The 20763-nt window shown below is 39.9% G+C and overlaps 1 protein-coding gene across 2 annotated transcripts; it reads right to left on the reverse strand.

The window, feature by feature from the left end:
- Positions 1-15910: 15910 nt before the first annotated feature.
- Positions 15911-20691, reverse strand: LOC145329791 (methylcrotonoyl-CoA carboxylase subunit alpha, mitochondrial-like). Of its 2 annotated transcripts, XM_080174187.1 has the most exons (6): positions 20555-20691; positions 20197-20327; positions 19172-19255; positions 18162-18233; positions 17701-17814; positions 17206-17343 (listed from the first exon to the last, which is right to left on the reverse strand). In XM_080174187.1, exons 2-5 carry the CDS (start codon positions 20281-20283, stop codon positions 17767-17769), a joined length of 291 nt encoding a protein of 96 aa, XP_080030313.1. In that variant the 5' UTR covers positions 20284-20327; positions 20555-20691; the 3' UTR covers positions 17206-17343; positions 17701-17766. The 2 variants fall into 2 exon arrangements, with proteins under 2 accessions (XP_080030314.1, XP_080030313.1); XM_080174188.1 differs by lacking the exons at positions 19172-19255; positions 20197-20327; positions 20555-20691 and adding exons at positions 15911-16044; positions 16622-16792 and having other exon boundaries at positions 17182-17343; positions 18162-18196.
- Between the last annotated feature and the right edge of the window lie 72 nt (positions 20692-20763).

Consider the following 20763-nt stretch of genomic DNA (forward strand, 5'->3'; position numbering starts at 1 on the left):
ATGTTTAATAAATATACATGAAAAGTATCATTTATTAGGATTAAGAAAAAGCCTAGCAATGTATTAATATTCACAAACGTGTTTAACAAGAATAAATGCTTTTTTTCAAGGCTTTTCCTCTTTCCAACAAATCTTTAGCTTACATCTAGCTAAACTTTCTTTATTTTTAATAATCTTTAACGTGATTTTTGTTATTTATACTGAATGTGCTATGTTCACCGAAATATATTTTAAATAAATACTCTCAAGAAAAGAACTATTTTTTTCATTCCACGAATTATGTAAAAACAACAATTACTTGGGAAAGTAAAGCATTTTGTAGAGAAAGTAAAAACAAAAAAAAACTAGCATAAAGACTTTTAGGAAAAAATAATCAAATATACAAACAAAAAACCTTACTACTTTTTATAAAAACAAATGGATAGACAAAAATCGAGAAAATTTCATTAATATTTATACATGCCAGCTTTTGTATTTTAAATTTTTTCCGAGAGTACTCACATTGACTAAATTTACCATATTTTTATTTATTTAGTCCCAAGGGTATTGAGTTCTAGTCTCCTGTACATATTGTGTAGCAGAGCAGGGGATATAAGGTATAAGAAAATTATGTACGATACATTTGTGTATACCCCAAATTATGATATAATACCACTTGCTGTAGATTTTAATATTCGTTGAAAGGATTTATAAAAAGCTAGTATGTAAAACCTAATTTTTCATCCAACAAATTAGATAACGTGATTAAAAATATCAGTCAGCGCAAAATGGCACCAAAAAAATGACGTCATGCTATAAAATAACCAATAGAGGCGAGTATAAATTTTACCATTGGTCAATTACAATGTATACTGGCCTCTCATTGGACAACTTTATTTTTTTTGGGCCATTTTGCGCTGTCTCATAAATATTTTTGGACTATCCCCCTCCTTCTCTCCCTGAAAGCAGAGTAACCCCATCCATAACTATACTTTGACATCTATAATTAGATTATTCGCACTACATTTTACATTATATATTTTGTTTTACAAAGCTAAATTTATATAAAATCATTTCTCCAAAGTCAACAATTTTCATGAAACCTTATTATTGGTCCATACCATACTTTTATGGACAGCCATGAATTTAAAATTGCCAAGATAGAAGATTTTGCTTCTCCACGTTTGATTATAATAATGATAAAGAAGTAGTATACATATATGTTTGTGTATGTCATAAAATATCATATAAACGACTGGACTCCACAAATTTCAGGGAAGTAAGTATTGTAATGTTTTCGTGAAGGTTTTAAACTATTTGTTGGGAGAAATATTCCCACCATTACCAATACCATTTTTTCACAACAGGGCAACTTTGAAAATATACCTGGCTTATAGATGGTCCCTTTGACCGTCAGGATTAATAGATCAAACTAATTTTCAAGAAAAGTTGAATATTTATGAAATTTTGTTCCTCTATATTTCACACAGTTAAATTAGAGGCAAAAAACTATAGGGGGAAACGTTGTTAAATTATTTGCTATGTTACAAATATTTCAAAATATACATGATTATAGTATAGGAATTATACGTTTTTCTACATTTCTATCTTTTATATTCTTTTTCGGGCGTTATCCACTTAGAACTTTTTTTTTCAATTTAAAAAAATTGAGTACCCCCCAGCCACCCCCTCCCGACAGAGAACAACTATTTTAGGTAGGTAAGGTTATAGGCTATGGAGCCGAGCGCTACGGCCAGAGTTCATAGTTCTGTCAAGAGGGGGGGGGGGGGGGGTTACTAAAATTTTTAAAATTGAAAACAAAATTCTAAGAGGATATTACCCTTTTTCGTGAAAATGTTTGTTTATCTTTTTTGTTTTATTTGCATTCTTGGTTGATGAAAATATTTTGTGAACTTCCAATATTTACAATTGCACATTTGCATATACTTCCATTGTGTTGAGTGGATACTATGAATCAATCTTTCATATTAAAATAACTAAATTCTGTGAGTAGCGTAAGCTACTCTACAATTCAAAATATCCGTCTGTCCGATAGTTCGTGGGGTCGTCATTCAGCTACGTTAAGAGTAAAATGTGGTTTTCTGTGCTGCTTTTCAAGATAAAAGGCTGATTTTTTTGTGAATATTCTCTTGGTCTGTAACTAGTAACATATATCAAAATTGTAAAATTGCGCGAATCATTATATTTTTTATTTATGACTACTAAACATCTGCAATATAACTTTTACGTTATGCCAATTCATAATTATTTTTTTTTTACTTGAAAACCTTAGTACATCTAAATTCCAACTGTTGTATGGCTGCTGTTATATTTGTTTACTTTGAGTATAATAAGGGTTAGCACATTAGGGAATACTACACAATAAACATGGAGGGATAGGACATTGTAATGTAAATTATACAAGTACCTAAAGTTTTATAAACAAGTTCTCTCATTTGTAAGCATATAAAAACAATGATTCCAATTTTAAAATCATAATTTGTCAGTACAAACAAGCAGTGTTAGAACTTTTCCACCAATAAATTATACAATCAAGAGGTAAATTTCATTCTAATTTGGAGGTCCATTGTCTTATCCCTTTTATATCACTGATAATAAAGTATTATTTATTCAGTTTCTGCGCCCATTATTTCTAATAAATAATATTATTTAAAAAAAAATAATAATTACTTTAAAAGGCCGAGCACTTTTACTCTATATAAAAATGTTTGTTTGGTACTTTTTTTATGTCGTCCAACTATGGATGTTGTCATCCTTTACTATCTAAAGTTCTATCATAGATTCATAACCCTACAAGGACTGTCATACACAAAAATCCGTACATCTCAGACGGACATATTAGTCCAAAATAAATCACATATTACAATTATACAAGAGACGAAATTTTTAGATGGTTTTATTTTACAGAAAACTAGCTTTAACCTAAGAAATTCAACTATTTAAAGCTGACTTATATAGTTGGTTGAAATGAAAAAAGAACAGTACACGTTCTAACCAATACTATGGCCGAATTGTTCCCTCACTGTGTTCTTATTGGTTTTATTTACTGCGGAGATATCTATATCTATTAAATGTATTGTATATGTATTTTTGTATGTATAATAATAATGAGGGTTAGTACCCAAGGGAATAGAGAAAGACAAAAAGAATTTATTCTTAGTAGTTAATGACTTTTTACTCCCAATACGAACATTAACATTATACCTTTATAGTATCTATCTATCTATCTTTAGTTATAACTTTCTGTCTTATTAGCTAGCTAACTATCTTTCTATCAAATGGGTCTAATAAGTTTGATTCTCCAAAGTCACATTAATCTTATAACTTTTATATATTTCTAAGTGTCTATTTGTTGTCTAACTTTTTCTTCGGATCCCAACTGCTATATATCAAAGGTTTGTTGGTCGCAAGTCACTCAAGAAATAAAGTTGGCTGTAAAAAGCAACAAAAAGAGTGTATTTAATAAAAATCAAATATCTACACGACATGGAACGTGGAAGTTGCTAAACGTGACTTGTTAAAAAGATGACAACTGTAACTACGTTTGACCGAACTATTTCAAATAACGTTTATGTAAAAAGATATATTAAAGTCAAGATCGGAATATTTCAGCCAATAATTTTTATTTTTATATAAATTTATATTATAAATCTGCAAATATAGACTTTTCGGCGGCAGCTACAATTGGCAGCTACTAGCCGCCACAGTCGGCAGTGAGACTCAGTTATGTGTCATACCCCACGCCAGGCTACAATTGAATCAAGACAAAAGTAAGTGTTGAGCTCTGGGACCTATGTATGGTGAAATTAGACATAAAAACATTATTATTTCAGGTAAAACCAAAATATTTCAGCGGGGTCTTTTTGAGAAAATTATATTTGAAAATTTCAAGTTCAATTTTCATCCGCTAGGAGTTACCGCATAATCATGACAAGAAAAGCAAAGATTATTTATTTAAAATTTTGAACAACTTTGCTTTTATGAAATCTTTCATAAAATCTCTCTATGTATGATTTATTTAAGGCTGAATTACCGTGACCTTAGCAAAGCAACAGATAAAAATGGCCATTAATAAGACCCCGCTGAAATATTTTGGTTTTACCTGGAATCATCATGATTTTATGTCTAATTTCACTATACATAGGTCCCAGAGCTCGGCACTTACTTTTGCCTTGATTCAATTGTAGCCTGCGTGAAAAAGTCACTTAGATATAGCCCTTTATCTTTCAAACACAGAAAATGAGATAGAAAAACCGCTAGAGGGCGAAAGCTTAAAAAGCCCTCCCCCCTCCCTACCTTTAAGGGTTAAAAATATAAAAGTATGTAGATTATAGTATGCTTAACCAAAAAATATATATCTGTTAATAATGTTATAAGGGCAAAGGTAAAGAGAAAATAATTTGGTTATAAAACTTAATTATGGATGTTAAGTAAATAACTGTACACACATAAGTGTTTTTACTCAGATAGATAGATATATATGTTATGTATAGTGTATACATATTCTGCTTTTTCTCTTATATTTATGGATATAGAATATACATAGATATTATGACAGTGGAAAAGTAGTCGTCAACATAAGTTGCTAGCATGGACTTCAATTAATGGTCAGTTTATTCCTCCATTAGGAGGAGAGGGTATGGGGGGCGGATGAAGGATATCTTTATTTTAGCCTGCTGCGAGAATCGCTTTATTAGAGTACAAGAAACTCTGGTTTAACATCCAAGTAATAATTTATCGATCGTTATTCTATAATATAAAGTGTTTTTTTCTTCTTTGTAAAGATCTCGTAAATTGCATTTTCTCTATGAACAATAACATCACCAATAACGTTAAACAAAATTATTTCATCTGCAGATAAAAATAATTTGTTGAAAAGTTTGGACTCTTTTGGTTGTTAACCAATGACAGTTCATATTTATAAAACTTTTGATATCATAATAATTTACAGTAAAATGTCTCCTCCATCAATGGCTTTTAACGTAAATTAAAACATCAAGACTTGTAGTACAGCTTTCTGACTAGAATATAAAACCTTTTTATTCAAAAGAAAATCTTTTTCACAATATTAAGACATCAAAGTTTTCAAAATTTAGGTAATTTAAATTTCATGAGCCTCTTTATTTATAAAACTTAGCGAATAAGGTGTTTTAACCATCCTGCATTAACCTAGTTTTTAATAAAAATAATAATTCTATAAATATAGATGCAAAACCTGCCAACTACCTGGACCCCCCTGTCGGAGACCTTTTTCGACTGCTATCGAATTCCTGTCTGCTCTTCTGTAGCGACTTTTACTGCCACTATTGGTTGATTTTCAAAGACCCAATCGAAAGTCGGCACAGGGTCCTCGGGATTGGGACATACAAATATTTAACCCCATCTTCCTCTATTGTTTTACTTTAATATAAAATTAATCTATGGTTGGCAGTCGGTTAGTTTGTCAAATTGTTCGAACTTTTGTAAAAGTCGGTACAGGGGATCGTTCATTCCAAGTAAACTTTTTATCCCATTTTGAGACATTTTTCGGCAGTCTTCTGAATGTAGAATTTCTCAAGAAGAAATTCGACGCTCCACTTAGTATTTAGGAAAAAAAGAAGAAGGGTATTTTTTCAAGAGGCGTTTTTACTTGGGAGGGTGAAGGTACCCTCCCACAAAATAGTTATAAACCTTACCTGGACCTTTGAGAAGCTTCACTGTAGAGCAGAACTAGAAGTGGTTAGCGTGATTATTTAGTGCAAACATACATACAATGTTTGAAATAAAACTTTATTATTGAGATTTTAAAAAAAAAATTTCCCTTTTTTCCTTTTTTTGCCTAAACACTGCGAGATAAATCTTTGTTATCTCCAGGGATATTAAGGGTTAAGACAGTAAACGATATATTGTTATATGATCTCAATTACGATAAACAAAATAACTCTTTCTAAGTTTCTATGGATTACCAAGTCTTGTCATTGTTGGTGAGTAAATGTTCAATCCAATTAAGATTTAACTAACCAAATTCCCTAAATCTTTTAGGCCAACGAATGAGAGAAAGTGTACAGTTTATGTACTTTGAGGACCAGTATAATTTAATTTACATACCAATGTCTCCTCCCTCCCTGGTTATCTATATTACGAGGAAATGAAAACATTTAAAACCTTTGAGGGTGCACTCTGGGACAAAATCATGGACATAATACATTTCAGTGGGAGAAATTGTTTTTAAAAGCGGATTACAACATCAATAAAAGCGACGTTTAAGCAATCATGTAAGCAGAAAATTACCTTAACAAATATATACATTATAGAAATATTATTGATAAATTTTAATACAAACTCGATGTTGAACATCTATAAAAATGTTAAAATATATTAAAAATAACTGAACTAGATCTTTCAAAAAATAAATTATACATAGGTAGTGAATTATGAAATCATATTTTGTCCTATCTATCCTACTGTGGAACCTTGAAACTTATCTCCACCTCTGTATAACACCACCATACTGGTGATATATAAGTACAGCTAATGTTATTATACCTCCTGGAGGCTAAATTGCTTTACTCTATTCGTAAGAATAAACCTTTTGTAAAATTAGGGCCATACGTACTTTCGACCGTCCGAAACGGCTAGCTCTGATTGTAGATTTAGGAACGGCTCTCCTTGGTGGAGTAGGTACAGAAGACTTTGCAGCAGGTGTTGGTTGCTGGTGGATGCACGGCGTACACGCTCTTCCTCGACATCAGTATATTTTTAGTACAATATGCTGATGATATATCCATCTACACCACAGGCAAGGATCTGAAAAGTATTGTGGTATCCGCCTAGGGTAAATGGCAGACACCAGAGTTCGAATAAAGACTACGGCAGTGTGAACAGACGTGGACACCTTACTATAGAGAAGCTACGCTTCTCTAGCATTCACTAGACAAGAATCAACATCTATTTCAGTTGTCACTTTATTGAAGAGTTAAAGGATACTGAAGCTATATACAACAAACAATAACTACATGGATAGGAATAAATGATCATAACATAAAAGCATTATAATACATATACAATAGTCAGTTTGGGCAATCATGATTCCCCATCCCTGGAAAGGGTGGGGGGAATTAAGAATACAGTTAACCATAATATAAATACATATGGATTAGGAATAAAGATAGTTAAAGATAAATCATACAGTAAAACATAGATAATTGCAATGGTTAGGTAGATGGCTATCCCTGTCTGGGGCAGGCAGGATAGCCCATGGAGCAGCACAATAGGTAGATAAGCATAGAGGGGTTGAGTGGTAGGTCTGGGTACTAAAGAGGAAAGGTTTGATGATTACTTGTGACAACAACAGTCTGTGTGGGGGTGATTCTATCAGGTGAGGGCAGGTTTAGATCCTTTATCCTCAGGGTTGAGGTGGTGCTGATAACTTGGTGGTTGAAGGGGAAGGTTCCGGTGCTTAAGATGGGAGAGGGAGGGGTAACACCCCTCCCTCCATTTGCAGGACAACTGAGAGATGAAACCAGTACCGTTATCTGACATATTTTCAGGTGGCTTTATAATTGTAGAATAACAGGATTTAGCTAGGTGCGTAGCATCACTATAATGTCCTGGTTTCTGCATGGTCCAGAGCTGCCGCATACCACAACTCTCCCCTCGGAAGGCTGGAGGGGTTGTCTGCACCGCCAGACTTCCGACAGTGGTTGCGGCCTTCAGTTTGTTGTCCTTGTGGAATGGGTCCGCCAGGATACCAGTTGCTGGCCGGTGGTGGACTCCAGCCCTCCCCAGGTCTAACGGAATCGGCTATATCTGCTGGAGTAGCTGGTCCTGTTGGATATTCTGGCCGTTGGATGTGTACCTCTGAGGCCACCCTGGCAACCTCCAGGGGTGGCACAGCACATGAGGGGGCTTGGACCAACAGCCGCCTGGTATACACCTCTTCAGGTTTCTCCACTGGACTGGTGGTCTCCATCGTGTTGGTCACCTTGCTGCTGGCAGGCTGGCTACTGGATGCAGGCGCAGTTTCTTCGCCCTCGGGGCTGGTCAGGTTCATTCGGCTTCCAGGGTCTCTGTCAACGCGGGCAGGTGGTGGTTGCCATACTGTAGGAGCGTTGCCTCCTTCAGGCTCATTCTGGACATTGGCAGGGTGGTGCATGGCAGTCCGACCTGCGGGGTAGGGAAAGGTAACAGTCCATCCTTTATGCCGGAGGCTGTCTTGGATCTGCAAGGGTGGCTCCGCTCTAGTTGGCTGGGAGACAGGCCCATCCACGGACACTGCTGCTGGTGGACTGGAGGCACAAGGCTCCGGATTTCCTCCCCTAGCCTGAAGGGGTCCAGGCACATTGTCTCCATCTTGGGTAGACATAATTGTTGGGGATCCTCTACTTCTATGGTTAGGCTCGGCACTTGGCGCATCTAGTTGTGTTACTCCCCAGGCAGCGGTCAAAGCTTCTTCAGTTTGGCTGGTAATGGCTGATACCCTGGCTCCTGGGGCAGATGCAGGGGGCGCAGGCAAGTTTGGCCCAGCCCAAACTTCCTGGTACACCAGTGCAATACAATTACCCTGGCTTGGTTGAGGGAGGTAGACAGCTGGATGCAGTTGAGGGTGTGGGACAGCTGGACTCTCCCTGCTGGCTGGGGGCTCTGGCTGGCTGGGGGTGACGGGTGTCACCCCTTCCTCTGGGGCTGCGGGCTCCTTCCGGGGTCCAGGTATCTCGGTGGCGGCGACGGTTGTCGCCCCAGGCACCAGTGTGGGGGCGCTGGATAGCACCCCCCAGTCTTCACAGGGGTCCAGGTCTCTCGGTGGCGGCGACGGTTGTCGCCCCAGGCACCAGCGTGGGGCGCTGGATAGCACCCCCCAGTCTTCACAGGTGGCGGCGACGGTTGTCGCCCCAGACATCAGCTTGGTGGTGCAGGGAAGCACCTCTCGTTCCTTCCAGGTGGCGACGCCGGTTGGCGTCCCATACATCGACTCAGACTCGCTGGCTAGCGCCTCTTGCCTCTCCCACTCAGCGGCCGCCAGGGCCTCCTCGTACACCGTCCCGGTGGCGCTGGGTAGCGCCCCTCGGCTCTTGCTGGGGGTGACAGGGGTTACGGACACCGGTCCCCTGTGGTTGCGGCTGAGGTCCAGGCCAACCCGGTTGGGTTCAGCCGCTCCTCCCAGCACGTTGATCCTGGCCACCATGGTCCCAATCTGAGACACAGACTCCTGGGTAGCCGCGGCCCCAGCGGCGGCAGCTAGTTGGGGTGACGGCTGGGCATCTCCCTCCAGGTGGACCTGGGTGGCAGACTGGTTGCATGCAGGTTGTTGGGCGGCCTGGTGTTTCTTCATTGCCCGGTCCCCACCGGTTCTACACTTGGCGGCTGTGTGGCCGTTGAAGCGGCAGCGCCCCTTCGTCCAGCTGGGTCCCATCAGGCCGGCTTCCCCAGGGTGTATCAACCTGCCAGGTCTCTCCTCCTCCAGTTGGGGCACCAGCTGACAAACAGGGTCTCCCCTACTAGGGGTCAGGCGGTGCTGGGCTGCTTGTGGTGGCTCCTTGGTTACATTCAGCCTCCTCCCCATACACACAGGTTCCTTCCATCCAACAGCGGCTCTCCTCCCCTGGGTGGCGAGGCCAGCCTCGGCCTTAGCTTCTGCAGGTGCTTCTCCACATGAGGGATCCTGCCTCTGGGTATGCCAGGTGGTTGGTAGCAAAGGCCGTTGATGGTGCCAGTCGGAAAGGGGGCTATGATCTCTGGGGGGTACCTGTGGCCAGTGTGTGGACAGGTACCCACAGGTGGACCAGCAAGGCCCAGAAGATGCCATACTGCTGGTAGCCTGAACTGTATTCCGGACTGTCAGCAGACTGTTGGTAGCCACCTGAGTTGGGCCAGAGTTGCCAGCTGGTATGGCGTCCCTGCCAGGCTCCGTCAGCTGCCGGTGGGGAGCCCCTGCGGTGGTTCTGGTTTTGGCAAGGGGTGGCCTTCTTATTGACTTCCCTGGTTGGAGCTCTGCATCCTGGTGGGCCTCCATCTTCAGCAGCATGGGGGAACTTGGCTGGGACATGTGCAGTGGTTCAACAGAGTAGCGGCATCTGGTCTTGGAGTGTGGGGGAACAGCCTCACTGCTGCTGGTCAACCCTGCTCCCTCCGTGCTGGGTAAAGTCTTCCACTGCAGCAGGTCACCAGTCCCCATCCTTAGGCCGGTCCCCAGTCGTTCCATGCCTGGGGGCTCCCAGGGAGGCTTGGGTGGCGGCTCCCCCACCCCCAGGTACGCGTCGGGCATCTGGGTGAAGAGCCTATTCCCCTGGGACAGCTCCCCATCCTCCAGCTTGGTGAGGCCAGCGCCAGGGAGGACCTTTCCACCCCAGAAACAGGTGGTACTGGCCCTAGGGCTGGGCCCCGTTGGAGTCTCAGTTCTGGTGGTAGTGTCCATCTTGGGGCTGGCCACTAAGTCTCTGAAGCTTGTCACCTTTTCATTAGGCTCAGTTGCATCGTTCAACACCCCCAGGAGGACACCTACAGGTTCAGCAATCCCCAGTCCAGTATTGCTATTTCTCGTGCGTTGAGCACCAACTGAACAGGAGCTGTGCAGCAGACATTCAGTCACCCCTCCAGACAAGGGCATCTCAGGGACCAGGGGTCTGCGACCTGGCATGTGTTTGATGTTCACTGTACTCAACACAGTAGGCCAAAGTAATAACAGAAGTAGTATCTTGTAGATATAGAAGCAGAGTAGAGTAGCCGCGCCGCAAGGAGGTTCGAGCCGGCTCACCCCTAGTATAAATACTCTAGCTGTGTAACTAGGGTGGTAGTCCACGTAGCCGTAGGCTCGGTCCTCCTGGCTCAAGAGTTTCTGTGGCTGGCGCGCCCCCATGATAAGTAGCAGGGGGTTGGTCTGTTGGTGCCAGCGTCTTGTTTAACTGTTGAGCCTGAGTTGTTCTCCTTTCCAGTATAGCTCTTGATTTCTGTGGTAACCAGCGGATCTTAGCTTAAAGGTAACAGGGAATATGTTAGGCATCCACAGATGTCTCTAGGAGCGTATCCGCTAGTAGATATATGGATAGGTAGGCTATCTATATATATACATGGCTACACGCCCATATATATATATATACGTGTATAGGAATATCCCCGGAGCTAGCTAGCTTTTCCTCCTTGCTCCAAAAAAAATCACGCTTCCTCTGTATATAGTTCACAACTATGAGGGTCGATGGTCCAGGTACACACCACCACTGCCCAGTGTGGGGCAGCAAGTCAGGCTATGTCCACAGGGTGGGCGTACTTTCGTTCAGTTACCATATCAGTTTCCAGTGTTGTTTGGTGAGGTTAGTATTCACTTGCTTGTACCCATGATACAAAAAAACAACATTATTTATCACTTGGGTATTTATATATACATATATTTGTTTCACTAACCACTCAGCTTTGAAGTAGGGTTGGCAGGGCTAGGAGATGTTGAGGGTCTGAGCGGGTTTAAGGAACTGGTTTAGTTTTCCTTATCACACTGTAGACAGGGAGGGAGGAGCTTGCAAGTTTTTCTCCTAAAAAAATATCTCTGATGTATGCTATAGCGTGGCCCCTCTCCTGTGTGGGTGTGTGTGTGTGTGTGTGTGTGTGCGTGAAATCTCCTGTCCTTGCAACGCGCGTCCGCACCGTCAAATCCGCGCACACGGAGAAAACGCGCTCTCACCCCTCAACTCGCTCTCTCATTGGTCCGCTTCGTCCGTTGGATTTATGATATTTTCCGCACTCTGTTGCGCTACCCGTGAATGGCGCTCTGTGTGTCCGATCGCTAGCCCCACACTACAGACGGACTCAGTCTAGTGTGGGTAGGAAGGGGGAAGCGCGTGAGGGGACGGGGGTAACTCCGTCCGTTTCCCCTGTGAGGGAGGGAGGTAACTGTGTGCTGGTGTAATAGTGCCTTTTCTTCTTAATCCTAGGCTTATCTATTATATCACCCTGATTGTATTTGCCTTCAATGGAGAGGGGCTCCTCCCTTTCCCTTGGAATAAGGGGTGTATTGTTGTTGTGCTATAGGCTTGAGGTGATTTGATTGTATATCAGGGTCTTTATTATATTACATCTAGCTTCTATTTTTGTCCTTATCACAATTGCATAACAGATTTGTTTACTACCCTGTTCTATTTTTAGCTGTTATCACAATACACAATAAATCCAAGCCTGTTCTATTTTTAGATTTATCACAACACAACAATTTGTTTGCCAAGCTTTGCTCATAAATCCCTGCAATGTGACATAATATCTGTTTTTCTAGATGGGTGGCTGCGTTGTAGCCTCTCAGGATACTTGGAGTTGACGTAGTTTTTCTCTGTTCTGGTGCACTACACTCGTATGTTGGCTCGCAGCTTGCAGCTATGTGGCGTGTTTCAGCCTATCGGCGGCAGGGAATGTCCCGTCCTGCTAGCGCCGCTTGCAGCTATGTGGCGTGTTTCAGCCTATCGGCGGCAGGGAATGTCCCGTCCTGCTAGCGCCGCTTATCCAAATCCAGCTGATGGCGGCAGGGAATGTCCCGTCCTGCTAGCGCCACTGGTTCGGATCCTGCTATCTCTTGCAGTAAAATTGGCCTATTTTCAGCCGTTTACACTTATTTGGCTTGTTTCAGCCGGTCCGCAGGCCTGTTTCAGCCCTTTTGGCGCTCAATTCTCCGTTAGATATCAGCGCTGCTCGCGGTTATTCGTCAAATTTCGCTGTCTCGCTTCCACAACTGCCGGATGCAGAGTTAAACTTTGCTGTCCAGGGTGGGTAATTCAGGTTGCTTGCGTCAGTTTTGCCAGATTCACTGCTGGGAGTACCTTAGCCTCAGATGCGCGTCTGCTCTACACTTGTGGTTCGCCGTAATCTCACACAGCTGTCACCAAAAGTTGTGGTATCCGCCTAGGGTAAATGGCAGACACCAGAGTTCGAATAAAGACTACGGCAGTGTGAACAGACGTGGACACCTTACTATAGAGAAGCTACGCTTCTCTAGCATTCACTAGACAAGAATCAACATCTATTTCAGTTGTCACTTTATTGAAGAGTTAAAGGATACTGAAGCTATATACAACAAACAATAACTACATGGATAGGAATAAATGATCATAACATAAAAGCATTATAATACATATACAATAGTCAGTTTGGGCAATCATGATTCCCCATCCCTGGAAAGGGTGGGGGGAATTAAGAATACAGTTAACCATAATATAAATACATATGGATTAGGAATAAAGATAGTTAAAGATAAATCATACAGTAAAACATAGATAATTGCAATGGTTAGGTAGATGGCTATCCCTGTCTGGGGCAGGCAGGATAGCCCATGGAGCAGCACAATAGGTAGATAAGCATAGAGGGGTTGAGTGGTAGGTCTGGGTACTAAAGAGGGAAGGTTTGATGATTACTTGTGACAACAACAGTCTGTGTGGGGGTGATTCTATCAGGTGAGGGCAGGTTTAGATCCTTTATCCTCAGGGTTGAGGTGGTGCTGATAACTTGGTGGTTGAAGGGGAAGGTTCCGGTGCTTAAGATGGGAGAGGGAGGGGTAACACCCCTCCCTCCATTTGCAGGACAACTGAGAGATGAAACCAGTACCGTTATCTGACATATTTTCAGGTGGCTTTATAATTGTAGAATAACAGGATTTAGCTAGGTGCGTAGCATCACTATAATGTCCTGGTTTCTGCATGGTCCAGAGCTGCCGCATACCACAGTATGACTGACAACATCAATAATTATGTAAACCATGTCATATAATCTTTAGAAGAACGTGAGCTAGTTGTTTCTCCAGAAAAATCCACTGTGACCCTCTTTACCTCTGATAACCATCAATTTAACTACCACCCTGAAGTAAAGATCAAAGGCCGCCAAGTACCACTTGAAAAGACGCCCAAGCTTCTTGTGGTGATTTTCGACACCATGTACACCTTTGCCGCCCATGCCAAAAACACCATCAAACAAGTCAAGAAAAAAGTTAACATCTTATCCTGCTTGGCTGGCACGGACTGGGATGCGGACAAAGAAACGCTGGTCATGTCATACAAATCAATAGGTCGCAGTGTTCTAGAATATGGTAACCCCATCTGGTCCCCAATTCTAGCAGATAATCACTGGAAAAATCTACAGGTAGTCCAAAATAAAGCCCTGAAAATCGCCACAGGTTGTCACAGAATCACAAGTATGGACCATTTACATCAAGAAACGAAAGTCCTACCTGTTAAAGACCATTGTCAGATGGTCACAAAACAATTTCTTCTTGGATGCCACGCCCCTAACCATCCTGGTAACAAACACATTGAGGCTATTAGACCACCTAAAAACCTCAAACCAACGCTGTATCAACACAACCAAGAAGTGATCAACCTGCTACCTGTCAACACTAAACAGGAGCTTAAGAGAGGGATCAAATCTATTCACACCAAATCAGTCAGAGACAGTATAAACAATCTTAAAGTGAACAGAGTTCTGCAGACAAGACCACCAGAAATCGACCAATCAGAAACCGAACTGAACAGAAAAACAAGATCTACTCTTGCTCAGCTCAGATCAGGTTTCTGTAAACACCTGAACTCATTCAAACACAGATGTGATGAAAACATTCCCGACACATGTCCTGACTGTAATGAAAGCCCTCATGATGTTCAACATTTATTTTACTGCACAGCCAAGCCCACAGAGCTTACACCCCTGGATTTATGGACGCAGCCTATTCTGGCCTCAGAATTTTTAAATTTACCTGACGACGGAATTACCTGAATTCCTAACTGATTTTAAAACTACTAATAATGGAACGGCTCCATCCCGCAGTGGCTAACCAACCAACCAACATTGTAGATTTAGGCATTTTAGAAATATCTATCAAATTCAGACTTTGTTTGATTATTCCTGTAACATTTAGGTACAATTTATAGAGCTTGTCAACTCTTAATCTTTACCACAATGTTTATTTGTTCATTTCAAACATATTGATTTTGTCAATACTCTATTATGTATTTTAAAACCATGTAATATGTAAAGCATTTCTATAATGAAGTATAAAAGCGTGAGTAAGTTGATATAAAATACCCTTTAAATAAGCCTTTTCAACATCAAATTTTGTCCCTGATTTCGAAATAATATTATGTTTTGTTGAGCTTCGCTTTTATGGATTTGTTTATCCTTGTTGGAAGTAGGGAAGTTACTGTATACTCAATTAAAAATATAATTTTGTTGACAGTTTGATAAGATTGGGGTTTGATTTTTTGTGATGATTCCCATTACCAATAAGTATTACGCTAAAAATTAATCTGTATGTCCTTCTGAATGTGATTTTATCATTTTATGTGAGATAGAGGTTTAACAAAAAAAGATTTTAAAAGGAATAAGACAATGGACGATAAAATGAAATACATCCCAAATTATGCTAAACAAAATTACCCTTTCTGTACCAAACATAAACGAAAAACCCAGGACGGAATTAATACCATAAAAAAACCTAGTTTTTACCACTTTTATGGTAAAATTTTACCAGCCTATACGATTTAAAAGGTGGTAAAATTTTACCGTAACCGTGGTAAAAACACTTTTTGTGGTACTTTCTCACGCTTTTTACCATCGATTTTTACCACAATTATCGGTAAAATTTTACCAGATTTCCGGTAAAATATTACCATTTTAGGACGCAAATTTATACCAGATTTTGACCAATTTTTACCACTTTTTTGGTAAAATTTACCGCAAATTTCTGTAAGATTTTACCGAAAAAGTGGTAAAACTGTTCAACACCTGGTAATATTTTTGCCCTAAATTGGTAAAATTTTACCAGAAATAGGGTAAATATGGTAAAAATTTACCAAAAATTGTGGTAAAAACGGGTGGTAAAAATCACGAGAAAGTGGTAAAAAACGACCTTAATTATAGAAAAACATCGCTTGTACACAAATCGCAAAAATAAAAAAAAAATTGTTTTCATTTTTATCTTTATTGATTGAAACACTTAAACATATTTTTCTTGATTCTACTGCTCTGGCCGAAGAAAACTGTTGCGCAACCTCCTGGATTTGCTGGGCACCGGCCCCATTCGACCTCGTATCACTGATATTCAACCTGGAATAAAATTGCTCATTAGTTAATTAGATAAGTACAGGGATATAAAGGGATAAGACAATGGCTGATAAATTGATGTTCATCTCTAATGATGATACACATCGTTACCCCTTCTGTAGATTACAATAAGTGATTGAAATGTTAGGACACTCAACTTAATGAACCAACCAATAAAAAATCAATAAAAGTACCCAAGGTTGTTAGGCCAAAGAATAAGAAAATGTTATTTGAAAACTTTGGGGGCTAGTGTAATTTACAGCCCAATGTCCCATCCCTCCCTACTAAATATCTAATCTATAATACAAAGTAGAACGATGTCTGTCCGTCCGTCCGTCCCAAAGATAAAGCCTATACTCGCTGTTTACGCAAATGTGTCAGAACTTCCCCCCCCCCCCTTACTCTCACACCTAAATTTTTTCTTTTGAAAGCAAAAATAAAAGTGTGTAGGTTCGACTCCCCCTCTCCCCCCTCATTCATTTCCTACAGGCATCTTGACACGTGGCAAAAAAATCAACAAACTTATCTAACTAAACATCTTTGAAAACGCAGAACGAGAAAAAATAAAGGGAAAGCTTACCTGGAAAACATAATCAGTAACAACATCCGTGGCTAACAAGAACAGGATAGTACTCGGCTTTACTGATTATATGCTTCACGTGGCGTATGGAGCCTTCTTTAAGAAGTTGAGCACAGATTTTAGCAAGGCAGCCCGCTGGGGTAGGCAGTGAAAACCAGGCTTGGGTACATCCTAAATAGAGATAGGTTGTTAGAAGATTTTAGCAAGGCAGTAAGAATGTTTGGAACTTTATACAAATGTCTAACTACGTTTTAAATCAACCATCTCTCTCCATAGGCATTAATCAAGTATAATTTCCCAGGGATATAAAGGGATAAGACAATGGCCGATAAATTGATATACATCCCCAATGATGATACACAAAATTGCCCCTTCTGAAGATTACAATTAGTGGTAGAAACGTTTTAGCAATCAACATAATGAAGCAACCAATTAAAATTAAATAAAAGTCTCAAAGGTTGTTAAGCAAACGAATAAGGAAACGTTATTATAACACTTTGGGGACTAGTGAAATAAAAAGCCCATGCGTTCCTGATAATTTCCCCTGGAACAAAACTGACCTGAACTTCTACGTGTCTGGGGTCAACAACAAACTTCTCCAGGAGCATCACTTCGTCACCGAAGGACTTCATCGCCTCGCGCTTGACAGACTCCAGCTGGGCCTCGAACTCGCCAGCGGTCATGGCAATCCTCATACCCTTGCCACCCCCTCCGCGGACAGCCTATGACAATATCAAATAACAGTTTTCCACAGGTAGAAAAATAAAAACAATATAAAATTTAGCAGCTACTCTACAATAAGGTATGCCGTCACTCCGTCTGACTGTACTATATATCATTACACAATGGTAGAAAAATATAACACTACATTTCTTTACATACATATATATAATTTAAACTTACATATTCCTTTTTTTTTTAACATTGATTCCCAGAATTATACCTAAGGTATAATGTTATAATCGAGCCTTGAAGTTGAAATATATTATGTCATTGTCCATATTAAACATCCTGTTTTATATTTATATTATTTACTATTTTATTGCGGTACATGTGGACATACTTGTCCTTGTTCCCACCTTGATCATAACAGGGAACCCGATCTTGTCTGCCTCCGCCTTCAAGGTGTCCAGGCTCTGGTCCTCTCAGTGGTAACCGTGGATTACAGGTACGTTAGCGGCTTCCATGATCATCTAAAAAACAGGTTAAATATTAGAAAAATTGTAACGACAGACTTCTTTTAAATACACAGTTGCTTTTCCTAGAGCCTACTTGTGTTTCGTCTTAAAAGAGGATGGTTGGAGGTTTTTTACCAATGAAAATATTCGAGGTCATTTTTCCAAGAAGCGGTGTCATACCCCCCCCCCCCCCGCCAAAAAAACAGCATAAACATTCCCTGAAAATTATGGAAGACCAGAAGATTGAGATCGTAGAGGACAAATGAACAGACATCCTGTTACTCCGGTATAGTATAGAGTGTTATTTCTTTCTACTTGAAATCAACCAAAATAAGTTCCTGAGTAGCTACTCTATCATTTACCTTAGATGTAGACTTGATACCCATATCTCTAATGGCAGTGGACGGTGGACCAACAAATATAACTCCTTTCTCCTGATAAAAAAAAAAATTTAAATTAAAAGGTAGGTATCATTCTTATTAATATAATATTACATTCTTGAAATTAACCAGAAAAAAACGTAAGCAGTACAGTGGCGTGCACAGGGTTTTTACGGGAAGGGATGTAATCTTAGAGGTTTTTAAAAAACGGGGGGGGGGAATCTACATAATTTTAATTTTAAGGGGTGTGTTGTCAACCCCATTCCTCACACTAATGACCGTGGACAAGATAATGAACGAAATATACATATATAAATCCCCAAATATATTGAACAAAACAACACCTTAGATTAGTTCAGACACTGCTAGTTTGAATGAACCAATCAAGATTTAAAGTTGTGAGCTAACGTGCTTATAAAACTTTGGGTACCAGTATAACTTCCAGTCTAATATCCACTCCCTCCCTGCAGTCAAATGGAAAATATTACCTGTCCAGGGATATAAAATACACGTGGATATTATTAATGACATATCATGGAAATTTGTTGTCATGAATTTAGGTTCCTAACATGGACTTCATATATTGGTCAGTTCGTTTACCCAGAAGGAGGTAAGGGGGTGTTGTAAGGGAGGAATAAGGGTGTATCTTTATTTTAGCCCGCTGTGAGTACCGCTTTATTAGAGTACATGAAAAACTGGTGTAACATCCAGGTAATAATATATCCATTTACCCAAGAATCTTAAGGGATAAGACAATGGTCGACAAATTGATGTACTGTACATGTACAACCCCATTGATGATACACAAAATTACCCCTTACATAGATTACCTTTTGTGGTTGATACGTTTGGACACTCAACTTAATGTACCAACCAATCAGAGATCACTTAATCCCCAAAGTTGTTAAGCCAACGAATAAGAATACGTTATTATAAAAGTTTGGGGACACGTGTAGTTAACAGCCCATTGTCCCCTCCCTCCCTGCATTTACCTGGCAAAGATTAGCAAACTCGACATTCTCGGAGAGAAATCCATAGCCAGGATGTACAGCATCGGAGCCGGTTTCCGCCGCAACCTAAGATAATACAGTGTATGGTCAATAGTAACTAAGCCCCTAGAGGCCTCTAGGGGCACTTGAGTTAGTGGTGAGTTGAAATAGATCCCAACATTTTTTTATTTTAGTTTCAATAGAAAAAGTAAAAAATCCATCTTAAGGCTTAAATATGATCAGAAAATAGAATAAAACCAACTCAGGACCTATGTGATGCCTACCTAAAATAGAGAACCCAATCGGATCAGTAGTTATTTAGAAAAAAAGTCTTACTGCTTTATATAATAGGATGATGCATATAAGAGTTATTCTAAATCTTAATAGGTAGATTCTTCCAAGTTTCAATTTAAATTATCAATCACACCATTAAGCAAAAAACAACACCCATTTTTTTGCAATGTGAAAGGTGTGGGGAGGGGGGGGGGGGCTGGGAAAGAGCCGACCCACTACCTTGAATTTTAATTTTTCAAAGTTTTTAAAAAATAAAATTTTTGGGGTAATTTTTCTTAGGCCTATAAAAAAATCCATGTATAAATTAAAACCTTTCCGAGACATACAATAAGCTTCAATGTAGAGGAGAGACGTGTACGTACGCTAGATATTTCGCTACAAACGAAGACAAACAAACATCCTGTTACTTTTATTTAAGGATTATTTTAATCAATCAATTCTTGTAATGTCCATCTAAAACTAATACCTAACAGTATAATGTCAGAGATATAAAGGGATAAGACAAAACAATGGTCGATAAATTGATGTAAATCCTCAATGATGATTAACAAAATTACCCCTTGGATTAATATTAGTGGTTGAAACGTTCGAACACTCAACCTATTGAGCTAACCAATCAAAATTCACTAAAGTCCTGATGTCGAAAGTTGTAAACCAACGAAAATGAAAACGTAATTATAAAACTTTTGGCACTAGTTTAATAAACAGTATCTCCTCTCTCTGGTATAATATACCTTTAAAATAGTATCTCCCCTGAGATAGCTCTGTTGTGAGGCAGCTGGACCAATTCTAACAGCTTCGTCCGCCATGGCTACATGCATAGAGTTTCTGTCGCTGTCACTGTAAACTACCACAGTTTTAATACCTATAATAAATTTTGACTAAAACACAATAAAATGTAGGTAACAAAGGAAGGGTTGGGGCGGAGGTGCCACTTTAGGAAACAAATAAAAATCGTCGGAAAAAGCCGTTTTTTAAGCAAACAAAAGCGCGTTTTGCTCTATCTGTGAGATATTATGAATAAGATAATGTTAAGATTTGATATTAAGATGAGAAAAATTTACGTTCACAGTCCCTTTAAAGACACAATACCTGTAATAATAATACCCTGGCCTTTCTCATTATAAGCCTAGGCAGAGCCATGCTGGTGAGTGATGCTAGCCCAAGCGTGGACCGTGGTGAACTGTACTTCTAACGCCAATACCTAATTACAGGGTTACGAAAGTTTAAATTGATGGTTTTTTTTTTAATGTTAATATTAAATGTAATATAGTTTTGTAATGACATATAAAATATATATT

Source organism: Acartia tonsa, chromosome 10 (genome assembly GCF_053477335.1).
Source record: "Acartia tonsa isolate MP-2025a chromosome 10, ASM5347733v1, whole genome shotgun sequence".
Taxonomy (NCBI): domain Eukaryota; kingdom Metazoa; phylum Arthropoda; class Copepoda; order Calanoida; family Acartiidae; genus Acartia; species Acartia tonsa.

Coding starts and splice junctions, on each gene's coding strand:
- LOC145329791 (XM_080174187.1), bottom strand. CDS start 20,283: ATGCATGTAGCCATGGCGGACGAAGCTGTTAGAATTGGTCCAGCTGCC. Junction 19,256..20,196: donor GGGGAGATACTATTTTAAAG/GTATATTATACC, acceptor GTATTATCTTAG/GTTGCGGCGGAAACCGGCTC. Junction 17,815..18,161: donor GTATCAAGTCTACATCTAAG/GTAAATGATAGA, acceptor CCTGTTTTTTAG/ATGATCATGGAAGCCGCTAA.